We start from the raw sequence: 12,403 nt of genomic DNA, 5'->3' as shown, positions 1-12,403 counted from the left end.
AGCCCGCCGGGGGCGGGCGTTCCCGCGGCCTATGGGCGCGGGCAGCGAGCGGGGCCGCCGCGCGGGCAGGTGGCGCCCGCCGGGGGCGGCCGGGGCAGGCCGCGGCCCGGGAGCAGCGCGGGCGGTGCGGCCCCGCCCGCCGCGCAGGGAAGGCCGCGCCCTCGGCCCCGGGATCCCACGGACACAGCAAGAACGCGAAAGCGAAGCGTCGCGTTTCGTCTGTGCCGTCTTTACATAAATCCACTACATGCACTTAAGAAAAGGCTTTTAGTTAAACACCAAATGTTAAGGGCTTTTCTAAAAGGCTGAATTCAGCGACCGCCGCTGGGAGAGATGCCCACGGTGCGATGGTGACCCCCCCGCCATCAGTGTCTGACCCCAACTTCTCCTCACACTAAAAGAGGTGTTTTCTCCTGGGATTTGTCGCTGAAGGCACTGAGTATCAATGAACAAATTACACATAGTTACACAAACTCATGATCTGCAGCAATTCACTGGTGCCATCAGTTTGCTTTACAGAGGGAAGGGCATCTAAAATTACTGCTGAAACAGAGTTAGTGACAGAAATGTTCCCGTATTGCCCTTAGATGGGGTGGTAATTTTTAAACAGAAACAGCCAGAAATATTAACAGTAAACCAATAAAATTCAGAAAGCTCAACCCCAAACCAGTACCAATAGAACTTCATTTTAACCCAAATGTAATCAGAAGAGTTAGTAATTCAGTTTTAACTAATTTAATTACAGCAGAAAAAGAAAAAAAAAAAAAAACACACTGAAAGTATTTCTCCCTTGCACTTCTGGTTTGGCCCCTCTTAAAAAAACCTGCACTATGAACAGTATTATATAAGTCTGGCATTACTGGATCTTTAAACCAGGAATACTACTGACACTGAAAGCCACATTAAGAAGAGGCTTCTCACCTGACATGGGCAGTCACAGAGGTCACTGGGACAAAGGTACAGATCACGGGGTAGTGAAGGCACATGAAAGAGAAAGCCAAGAAACAACTGCTTTATCTCTCCTCCCTAAGGAACAACACATTACAAAATCACAATCTCTTTGACTTTTTATTCTCTTTGACTATCTCTTGACATACAGCTAATAGATGTATGTCAGAGAGGTACCAACTACTTCAGATTCTGATGAAGAGTACTTTCCTTCAAACTAATTTATCAAAACTAACAGCATAATAATAATAATTACTTAAAACTTATGATGAAAGCTCCCTCAGTAAGATTCAACATGTGTAACTGGTATAAAAGGCTAAAACCTCTCCAAACATTCAAAAATTAAGAAGCTTTAAGAAAAAAAGACATCTAGAGATCCTTTGTGTTTTTACAGTATCAATACAAGCAGGGCCTGCCTCACTGCAAGATTAAGCAAAACTTCAAAAGCAAAATGGATGCAGGTTACTTTTTGTCTTTCACAAGCTCCTAATATAACAAACACATACCCTTTGGATTGCATGGAAGTGGCCATGTAAAGTTGATTTGTTCTTGCAGATCTTAAATTCTGATTAATATGTTAACAAAAGACTTAGATGTGTGGAAAAAGATAACCTGAACCAACTTGCAAAGTGTCAATGCATACACAATCTTAGTCACAGAGAGCATGTATTAAAATTGCTTAATTTATGAGAGGCTTATGAAATACAAATTTCTTATTATTGTTCTGTTTGTAATGGCATAAAAGTAATGCAATAAAAGACAAATGTGCTTTGATATCTGCAGAGCGTGTCCATGCATGACTTTGTTGTTAGTTTATATTGGTCTCATAAATAATCTCATTCCCACACAGGCACTCTTTGTCTATCCAAAACCTCTGTCACCCTCGGAGAAAAATCTTACTGTCAATATGCACAAAAGCCCCAAGTTCATTTTAGCACAGGCAAGAAACATTCAATTTGAAGTGAAAATGTATGGACACTTTCCTGGTAACAGGCCTGCATAACCCATACCAGCACCTCGAGTCCTCCTGTTTGGGTGAGAGCACGTGGGTGCCGTGTCACTGCTCAGAGAGGGAGCTGGCACACCTGGGGTCACATACCAAGTACCTCAGCAGCCATGTCCTGTACTTCTGCATCTTCTCTGCTGAAATCCTCAAGTTTCTTTGCCCTCCGGAAAGCGTGGCTGGTCTTATTTTTTTTACTGGGTTATCAAACCAAATGAAGGAGTGGAGGCACTCCAGGGACCTGTACAATGCTGTAGCAAAGGAAAGAGTTATTAAGTAAAACCAATCAAATGGCAGAACATCAGGGTCAAGAAGATCCTACATTGCTAGCAGGAACAGCAAAACCCCTACAATGAATTATATTGAATATAATTGAATATTTATAAGCAATGTCATCACACTCAACATGTTTCAGTCAGCAAGAGACAGACTTTATAGGATGATGTAAGAGACCTTGAGAGATGGAACTGGCACTGACCCAGCAGACCTAACTCCCAGAAAGAAAACATGTTCTCGACACTGTCTTGATATTTTTGATTATTTTTAATAGTTAGGCCTTTTGTCAGTTTGCACAGAAACAAGAAAAAGCCTACTACTTTCTGTTGCTCCATTGGCTGGTGCAGCCCACATCCATCATTCATTATGACTCACCTAAAAACTTAACAAATGGGCCAAAATGAAAATTATCATCTCTATGCAAATGTTGCTGCAATAATTTACCATATGACCCTTTCTCATTAGTTCCTCCTGTACTCCTGCAGAAGTTACCATTCTCCTCGAAGTCAACAGACAGAACCACATGCAATGAGATCACTTGATGAATCATGTTAGATTTGTGGGTAATTTGAGCTTTAGGCAGCCATGAGATGTTTCTTAAGAGGTTCCATTCTTGCTAAATCATCCCACCCTCACACTACAAACTGTACCAACCCAGCTGTTCTTAGGGCTCCATGATGAACTATTATGAAAAATAACACATGGGAGACTGCCAATCACATTAATTCCTTGACAAGGTTCATAATGTGGCAACACAGTTTGGCATGACCCAGAGGGAGCAAGTAATAAAGAGACTGGTTAATCCAGGATCATCACTAGAGGATTGCACATCAAATCTGTGCCCACATGCATGAGGCTTTGCACTGCGCCTGAGGCAGAAGCGGCCCTTCCTGCCAGCTCTGCAACACAAGTAAACTTTAACAGGAAATGAGGTGGACTTTAGGACAATTAAGTTGCAAGCCAAGAATTTATCTACCAAAGCAAGTGAAGTGAAAACTGGTGTACTTACTCTGTTAATGTTTCATTATTTGCCCATTATTTTACTCGGCCTAAGGAATATCTACATTTGGAGAAGAGCAATGTGTATTAACAAGATAGTGTCAATCATCCTCTGGATGTCTCTTAAGGAATTATTGTGTGGACTGCAAATGACATAACTATGAATCATTTTAAGAAAATGAGTGATTGAGTTAATGTATATATATATATGTGTGTATGTGTATGTGCATATATATGATCGTCCATTGTACCTAGAAAATCCAGGGCTGAATAGCTCTTTAAAAGAATATTTATTTCAAATCTAGAAATTAACAAAAAAAATTTAAAAGACAGAAAAATGGCCATTAATGAGGCTTAATTAGAACAAGAGAATGGATATATTAGAAGCGAAAGGGATGAAAAAACACTTAAGAACTATTGTTTCAGTAAGACCTAGCCATTAAAAATAACCACAATTACACAAAATACAGGACTAAGTGTGATTATCAACTTTCATAAATCACTGCCAATGTACTGATGTTTTATTGACCAAGTTTTACCAGAAAAAAAAAAGTTTTAATGAAAAATGCTTTTTCTGTCCTTTCAAATAATAGGAATAAGGTTTACTATATGCACTTGATGGCATTGTGACCATTCCTTTGATTTATATTGTATTTCAAAGCAGAAATAAACCACAAAATTTGTAAATTATAGAAAAATAAGAATAAACACCCACTCAGAAATTAACAGCAAGACAGCAATAAGGAACTGTTGTTGGAACCATGGACTCTTTTAATAAAGAACAGCCACTTACCTCATGATATCAGATTCTTCAAAACATTTATCAGTTACCGTCTCAATATTCAAGGGTCCTCATGCACCTGAATTTGAATTCTTTTGGCCAAGAGTGTGTATTCAGACTGCCCTTATGCCCTTGATGTCACTGTGTCCCCTTTCCAGATACAGAAAGAGAAGAACATAACTGTCTCTCAGTAGTAAGGAAGGCTGAGTATGGAATACATAAGGAGATCACATTGCAAATAGAATTAAAAAACATCCTTATTGTAAGTAACAATTACTTCTTTGAGATTCCTCACCCTCAGGGGTCATCTATATAGTAGTTCAGGTCAACTCAATTAAATTGAACAAAATTTTTGAATGGGAGCATCCATGCAAAATTTACTCTGCAATAACTGATAATATTTTCAAGTTATCCCTTCGTTTAAGTTGCTTGAATTTTCTTTAGTGCTATATACTGAGATGGCAGAACTCACCATGCAGGGCAACAGCAGTTAAGAGTTCACTGACTAATCATCTGAAGACAATTTATGAAATGCAAGATTTTATCTCAGTGTTTTAAGTTGAGCAATATGACCTGTGTGTTTACAGCAACCAGACTTGTGTTGTACAGAAACACCAAGTTGCATACACACTTACATGAAGTTGCAGCAGCTGGACATGCTAAAAGTGTACTCCAGTCTTTATGCTGGTTGCTTTAAACAAGCTAATTCACACTAAAATGTGCAAGAAAGACATTAATATTGTGCTTCTCAGCCAGCAGCTGGTTCTCCACGTTGTTAGTAATCACTAGGACTGAGCTTACTGGAAAATAATCTTAATGACTTTTATATGGGGTTGGGTTTTTTTAAATCTAATTGGTGACAAGGCCAAAAAAATTTTGGAAGATCAGTATCATATTAAATGCTTTTAATTGCAAGGTGACCAACCGTCTTTTGAAAAAAACTTTGTATTTTGATCACAGCTACAGTTGAAAGCCATCGAGACACAGTCAGGAGGGCAGGTCCTGCTTCCGAGAATCAAAGAAACTGAGTTTCATGAGATTTGATTATTATCGTAAACTTCTGGGTTGGAGCATACGCAAGTTCCCATGTAGTATTTGGAAATAAAACAGTGAAAATAGGTAAGGTTTCTTGTTTCAATATTTAATCCAAGCAGACACAGACAGTTTATAAAATTAGTCTATTGCATCAGAGTTCTATATAGCATTTAAGGTTTATGAATGTTTTTCCTTCAGTGTAGCATATATTCATATTCCAAAATATCTTTGCACCGTCTTTGTGCAACTACATGCTAAAAATCTGCAAATGCACACTTAACACTAAACAGCACAAAAAATACATTCTGTATCCATTCATAGGCAAATTTAAAACATTTCACTTGGCAGATAAACAATGAAAAGTTATTTTAAAAAAATCAGAAACTACAAAAATGCACACATAAAAGTCTTCCCTTTTGGATTTTTAGTAAAATACTGCTCTGTATAAGATCTAATGAAAAACTCCAGTGCTTAGAAAATACTTTATATCTATGAGAAAAAGAAATGCCTAAATTTATATCTGCATGAGCTAAACATAATGACCTTGTAAAAATATAATAATGAAATCAAAGGGGACATGGCAAAGATCAATGCAGATGTCACATCTACCAGGACATGTAAAACTGTAATTAACTGGGCACCAGGCAGTCACTTTCATAGGATAGAAAAACTACAAAACTAATACAATATGCAGCAGTTACAGAATAAAGGGTTTAACCATCTAAATATACTACATATAGGAATTCCACTTGAAGAGGGAGCAGAAATCTTAGTTTGAAGTAGAATAATTAATAGAAATTGCTGTGCTCACTGGTACATAACAGTATAGCATCCTCCATAACTTTGTTTCTCAAAAATCTGCATAAATTTGCTGTACAGACACATCAAAATTCTGTGATGCAAGAGTCTAACATAGCCTCATCTCTGTCATGGAAATTTTCAAATAGGTATTTTCTCTTATGATCAGATCATTCAGATCAGTTTCAGATACAGTGGACCAATTAAATGTCACATAACCACTTCTAAAATATTGGCATGGCAGCATCCTATCAGTCTCATGTTGCTAATGAGAAAAAAAAAAAAATACAACTTTCCCTTCATAGAAAATGGCTTTGAACCTGTTGAGACTAGATGACTATAAAGACAACAACAAAATCAATGTGATTTAAGACTATATGTAGACTATTCCACAAGTTTTGTGATACTAAGTATAATAAAATTCCTTAATCTTGTTTTTACCTCTGTGATCCTTTTTATAGGGCTTGCTGCTATTCTACAAATACTGCTGAGCCAACAACTCTTTTGGAGAAATGAAAATTAAAAAACACTATAACACAGTAATAATGTGAAACTTCATACTACAACAAGAAATGGAGGCAACAAAACAAATGAAAGAAAGTCTACGAACTTGCAGACCCAGAACGAAACCTGTTCAGAAGCAACAAAATAAATCACTCAAGTTTGCTTTATTTCTGGTTCCTAGGCCTAAGATAAAAATTAGTTCTTTTTCTAGAACAGATGAAAGATGAAATTTAATCAATGCCAGTAAGCAGGCACCAACAGAGGTTTCAAATTTGTTCTTAGACTGAAGATTTTATATTAATGTCCATAAGATTAGTACATGTGGGTTAAAAACAGTACAAGGACCTTTGAGCCCTCTTTTTTTTCCTATATGAACAAAGAATCCCATAGTTCTGTCCAAAAATTCAAGTCAGCCTTTTGTCTGAATATTCTTATGGAACCGATAGCAACGCTTCCTGATAATTTAATTTTGCAACACAGAAATTCTCTCACAAAACTAAAAAAATAAATATTAAAAGTCATTAGTAACAAAAAATAACCTACTACAGAGAAGGTTTCAGGGCACAGACTATTAGAAGAAGAAATGGACTCTAAGTAAACATAACTTTGACAGCCAGCCAGCAAAATGGGGTGTCTTTAAACTCTGGCCATTATTATAGTTTAGAAAAAAATCAGGCTATCACAAGCATTGAGGAGGCTATGCACATCTGTATTAGATAACTTTGTTATTTTATCATCAGAAAACAATTGGTAGATTTAAAAAAACGTTAAATGTACTTTACCAAAGGGATCTCTACTTTGCAAATATAACTTTTTTTATTCAATACATCCTATAAATTAATCTCCTGGAACAGATTGTGCAAGAGCAACCAGTTTTTGCCACTCCAATACCAGACACACAATAACACCTATGTTCTGAAAGCTGTAAAGCTGTTGCCCTCTAGTACAAAACCCAGCAGTTCCTACTTAGAGGGGATTTGGCAGTTTCTTTGTAGTCAGCTTTTGGTTACACTGATTAAACTTAGAAGGACCTGGAGTGCCAATACAAAAGCTGTATTTAAATAATATTTACTTTCTGTCTTATTACACTATTTAAAATCAAGCTAGAGTACAAAATATGATGCTAAACACTGTTAGATGCCCAACTTATTACTGTTCCACATCCCTCCCAAAAAGCACATCCAACCTGAGTTAAGGTTGCCACTATTATTGCTGCTCACCCGATATTGTCTGTAAGCCACTGTTTAGAAACCTAGGCACAAAGGATGGCATGGCAACCCTAACTCAGCATTTCCTGGCTTTTGCTAATTTAAGTGAAAATAAAACAAAATTTTAACATAATTTTTATGGTTTTAATGACAATCTGAAAACCATAGTGAATAAAATGTATTTCCTTCTATATTATACTTAAAGTGGCTGGTCTTTTTAATAGAGATTTCTGATTTTTTTAAATGGTAGAACATAACAGTGGGGAAAAAGTTAAAGATAAAATACACCTAGCTACCATATTTATTCTGAAGATTTTGGTGCGCCAAAATTGACAGCCAGTTTTCTTGGCTTTCGCTTGCTGGAAGTGTTTGGTGTTGATTTGTTATGAGGAACACTTGGAGTAGCCACATTGTCTTGAAATGAAACACTGGATTGAGCAGCTTGAGGAGATTTTAAAGGAGCTGAAGAACTGTCTTGCTGAATGTGGTCAGAAGACATTGGCTGTTCATTCTTTAGTGGTGCAGCTTGAGGGGAACTCTGAAACTCCTTGAGTTCAAAGTTTTTCTTGCTAGCAGCCCTTTTTTTAGTTACCTTTAAATTAAATAAATATTATTTAACAGAATGCATTCTCAAAAACTGCAAATATTCCACTTTCAGAAAGCATGCGTACATATCTTAATAACAATTTTCTTATACTAAACACTGCTTCACAATGGGGTGTTGTCAAATTCATTTGTAGTCACATTTTTTTACAAAAATACAATATTAAGACAAACCTGCTGCTCTTACCTGCAGAGGTATAAACTGGTTGTGAGAACCAACTGGTATAGTTCCTGCAAGAGACACATTTCCTGGATAGGAACCAGGATAATAATGCTTAGGCACTGGAGTACTCCAGGACACTGGACCAAACACGTGAGACGATGGAGGCATCATATTAGCTATGAAAATAAGAATCTTTTAGCTCTTGTTCCTCAAAAAAAAACCCCAAAAAACAAAAAACCAAACAAAAAAAAAGATACAAACTTGCCAAGAGCCCAGGACTATTCCAGCTATATCTGCCTGCATGTTGTTTATCTTTCCAGGAAAGTCTCATATGCTTCATATTTACTTCAAAATAGCTAAGTATTTATTTATTATCAAAAGCCCCCAAACAAATGGAACTACACCTAGATAACAACACAAGAGCACTAAAGTCATGATATCTGCATTCCAGAGTGCACATAATGTGGAATCTCCACATCCTCAGCTGAGCCAACTGTATTAGCAGAAAGCTGCAAGTTTAGGCCATCATTTTGGAACACAGCAACAACAGAGAAACCCCACGGAAAGCAGATGTAGCAGCTGCTGTATGAGTTTCTAGGATGCTACAGTGGTGCTGACTCATTAATTCCTAGCTGTGATGGGAACTTCAGTAAAATACAAAACAACAGGGACCCAGAATACAAAACAACAGCAGTGGGACTTCTAGCAATTTTTGGGGGGTTACTTACCATGCTCATATTTGGCAGTGTACAAGAGGACTGTGATGTAGCATTTCAGTGAAAGTTGGTTACAGATGAATAAAAACAGTTGCATGGAGAAACATTAACTATATCGGATGGGGGGGAAATTCCATATTATAAATCAAGGAGGCTGTTTCTTTAAAATTCTGGACTGGGATTATCTGCTTTCAAATAATTACTGTTGTTTTGAAGGAAAAAAAAATGGCAAAAGCACCGAAGACTGAATAGATGAATACATTCTTGAGGAAATAATTAATAGAGATGATTCTTCATACTGAATTTATCTACACATTCATGCAAAGAGGGCCATGAACTGTTTCCAAAACTGTTCAGACATACAAGTACACACATGAAGACCAAAAAATGAGGCTTCCTGGAAAGCATTAATTTTCATATAAAGAACTACCACAATTAGAGGATATCATGATATTATTTGAAATGTGTACTAGTCAAACACCTACCAGGGGGCTGTGCAAATACTGGAGGAATTGATCCAGGTGGTACAGGAACTCCTAGTGGTTGGTAATTTGGAAACACTGCTGGAGGTGAAGCAAAGTTTACTCCTATGGAACCCTATGAAGAAGGAAACAGAGGTTTACCAACAGATGCAGTGTACAGAGACAAAGATTTGAAGAGATTTTTCACATCCTCACCAAGCGCTGTAAAGCAAAAAGCGCAGCTTTCTCCTTTGCTTCAGCTTCGGAATGACACTGCGGTCCGTGAACCAATAAACCATTTGACAGCTTTATGTGGCAAACTGTCATGGTCTAGAAAAAAAACACAATATTTTTGAGGGAATTTGTATTGCTAACAAACTGTGAGACAGAAACAGAGATTTGTTTGTTTGCTTTAAAAAAAGGCAACAAAGGAGCTAAGGTTTATTTTCAGATAGATTTCAACGGTCAGTTGAAATACTTAATATAGAACAGTTGATAGAAAGTTGAGAACTTGTACTTTTGCAGAAAAAAAAAAAAAACATTTTACCTGTGGTGTTTTTAGGAAAGAGAAATCTGGTTGCGACATTCCAAGAAGAGAACAAATACGAGAAAGCTCAGAAACAGTAGACAGTGCAGGCTGTGGACAAGGGAAAGGGTGACCTCCAGTTTCTATTGCTGCTGTGTTCTGGGGGCCTCCAGGGCTATGCTTGTTCATATAAGCAGCTGACAAAAGGGGAAAAAAAAAAGCTGTATCACAATTATTTCCTTCACTAAAGGGATGGCAACTTGGTTATTAGCAAAAAAAAAAAAAAAACCAAAAAAAAAACAAACAAAAAAAACCAACAACAAAAACCACAAAAAAAAACCCCCAAAAAACCAAAAACCCCACAAACAACTGGTTATTTGATTTTTTCCTGGTATTTTCATATTGTTTAACAAAAACCAAGAGACTATAACTGAAGAGAGTTTTAGATCCAAATACAGAAGTAGAACTAAAAAAAAAATTGTAATTTTCTTACTATATTTTGATAAACATACCCTACTGAAACTGTGTTCTAAAATGTCACTACAAGGTGAAGCTCTGAATTATGAGCTGATGGTTACACATACCCATTTTTTTTGTTGGTCTGTATTGCACAGCAGTTCCATGGCAATCCTGTCTACTAGAGGGAGCAGGAACATCATTAACTTGTGATTTCACTTCATTCCTTGTTTGCAGATCTGAGCCATCTATCTTCAAAATCTCTTTGAGCATCTGTGTTCCTTTCTTTAAAAATAAAATAAACCACTCAGGAACATGCTGGTATCCAGACAACATGACTTTCTTAACTTTCTTATTGATTATCATAATTGGCAACAGAATCTGACTTTTTATTTTCCAATCAGTTATATTATATCAAAGCAAAGGTAACAGCATCTTAGCATAAACAAAGGTGTTCACTCATTTTCTCTGAGAATAGCTAATTAAGAAATCATTACTACATTTTAAAAAAGCAGTAGGAGGTTTCATGGAGATTCTTTAAATAGAAGCATTGATGCTAAGATAGCAGATGCTAAACTGCAATGTAATGACTCCTGCAGTATACAGACCATAGCAAATGACTGTGGTGATAGGTGTTCCTCGTTTGTAGCTCTTGCTTCCTTGGAATAAGTCTGCACTTCATTTTCTTTGGAAATTTTCAAAGAAGCTAGAAGCCTTTCAAGTTCACTGTCCTTCTTTTAAAGAAGAAAAAAGGTACATCAGCTAAGTGTGTTTACAAGCAGATGCAAGAGGAAGGGTACATGAATTTGAGGTTCATTTTATTCTCATTCAGATTTTTCCTCTCTTAGCTTGGGCAGGTCAGAGTCATGTCTGTTCAGAATGAGAACAGATATCCAGAGACTGCATGAAGTTCTGCATATTAAAACTGAAAGACTTGATTTAAAGAACAATCAAAGTTACACAGGTTTGTTGTATTTTTTAAACATTAGTTTTCAAACAATTAACCAGGAACAATTGGAACAAAATGGACTGGAAACTGAAGTTACTCAAAGAGCACAAGACAGACAACTCCTTAGATCCTACCTTTCCACCTGTGCAGGGACCATCAACTGCAGCCTTCTGAATTAAAGGCATATTGGGACTTCCATTCCTCTTCAAAAGTTTGACATTGTACTTATTCACACCTGCAAAATTCTGAAATAAAATGCCACCATTATTATTGACTACTCTATTACTCATTATAACACAATCATACTAGAAATGAGCAAAGAGAAATCTACAAAGAGCTTTCACATGCTAATATTCTTAGAGGATTTCAGCTTACTGAACACCTAGCATTTGTGTTCTCCCATTACAGTGTAGCTTTTAGAATCTAAGAGAAAGAGGAAAGTTGTTTGGTATCATCACATATTTTATGCGCTTTCTCTCATAATCTGCCTATAAAAATCTCCAAAATAAATTTGCTGACTAAAAGAATCAACTAAGATGCCAATTAAAGACAAATCTGTAAAATGATAAATCACATCAGAGTAAAATGAAAAGAAAAGAACAGATTAACTCAGTACAGACAAAATTACCTGTTGGTTTGACATTTTATTATGTGGTTGACTTTCACCTCTTGTAGGTTTGGAATCTTCTTTAACTACAAAAGAATGCATTCTTTTGAAATACTTTTAAAAACTGTAACAGTCAAGACTCAAAACAATTAGTAACTCCATACAAATACACAGATTTGCATTAATTTGAATGGTTTTATCGAATGTTTAATTTTAATTCATAGGTCATTTAGTGTATGCTTTTCTTCTAGGATAAAATAAAATTAAGTATATCCAATAATATATCTAATTTTCTATTCTACAAATATGATCACAAGCAGATGTGGTTTTTTGTTTAATTTTTAGATTAGATGGGTGGCAAGTCAACAGA

General features: G+C 36.5%; 1 protein-coding gene across 8 annotated transcripts in view; it reads right to left on the bottom strand.

Moving 5' to 3' along the window:
* Positions 1-2,105: 2,105 nt before the first annotated feature.
* Positions 2,106-12,403, bottom strand: part of XRN1 (5'-3' exoribonuclease 1) — a 37,948-nt gene continuing 27,650 nt past the window's right edge. Inside the window, exons 35-45 of one of the 8 annotated variants that reach the window (XR_008438588.1) lie at positions 12,055-12,119; positions 11,561-11,671; positions 11,086-11,211; positions 10,606-10,762; positions 10,043-10,218; positions 9,712-9,825; positions 9,520-9,631; positions 8,343-8,494; positions 7,849-8,144; positions 4,020-4,157; positions 2,106-2,202 (exon numbers count right to left, since the gene is read on the bottom strand). Coding sequence is in view for 5 of the 8 variants with exons in the window: in XM_053986281.1 (XP_053842256.1) it covers positions 7,854-8,144; positions 8,343-8,494; positions 9,520-9,631; positions 9,712-9,825; positions 10,043-10,218; positions 10,606-10,762; positions 11,086-11,211; positions 11,561-11,671; positions 12,055-12,119 (1,304 nt within the window). In the remaining 3 variants the exon portion in view is untranslated. Of the gene's footprint in view, positions 2,203-3,567; positions 4,188-5,127; positions 8,145-8,342; positions 8,495-9,519; positions 9,632-9,711; positions 9,826-10,042; positions 10,219-10,605; positions 10,763-11,085; positions 11,212-11,560; positions 11,672-12,054; positions 12,120-12,403 lie in introns of those variants that run through there. The other 7 variants (XR_008438589.1, XR_008438590.1, XM_053986281.1 and 4 more) reach the window with 7 other exon arrangements.

This window comes from Vidua macroura, chromosome 10 (assembly GCF_024509145.1).
Source record: "Vidua macroura isolate BioBank_ID:100142 chromosome 10, ASM2450914v1, whole genome shotgun sequence".
NCBI lineage: Eukaryota > Metazoa > Chordata > Aves > Passeriformes > Viduidae > Vidua > Vidua macroura.
The sequence above is the reverse complement of the archived record's forward strand: the minus strand, read 5'-3'. Positions and strand labels throughout refer to the sequence as shown.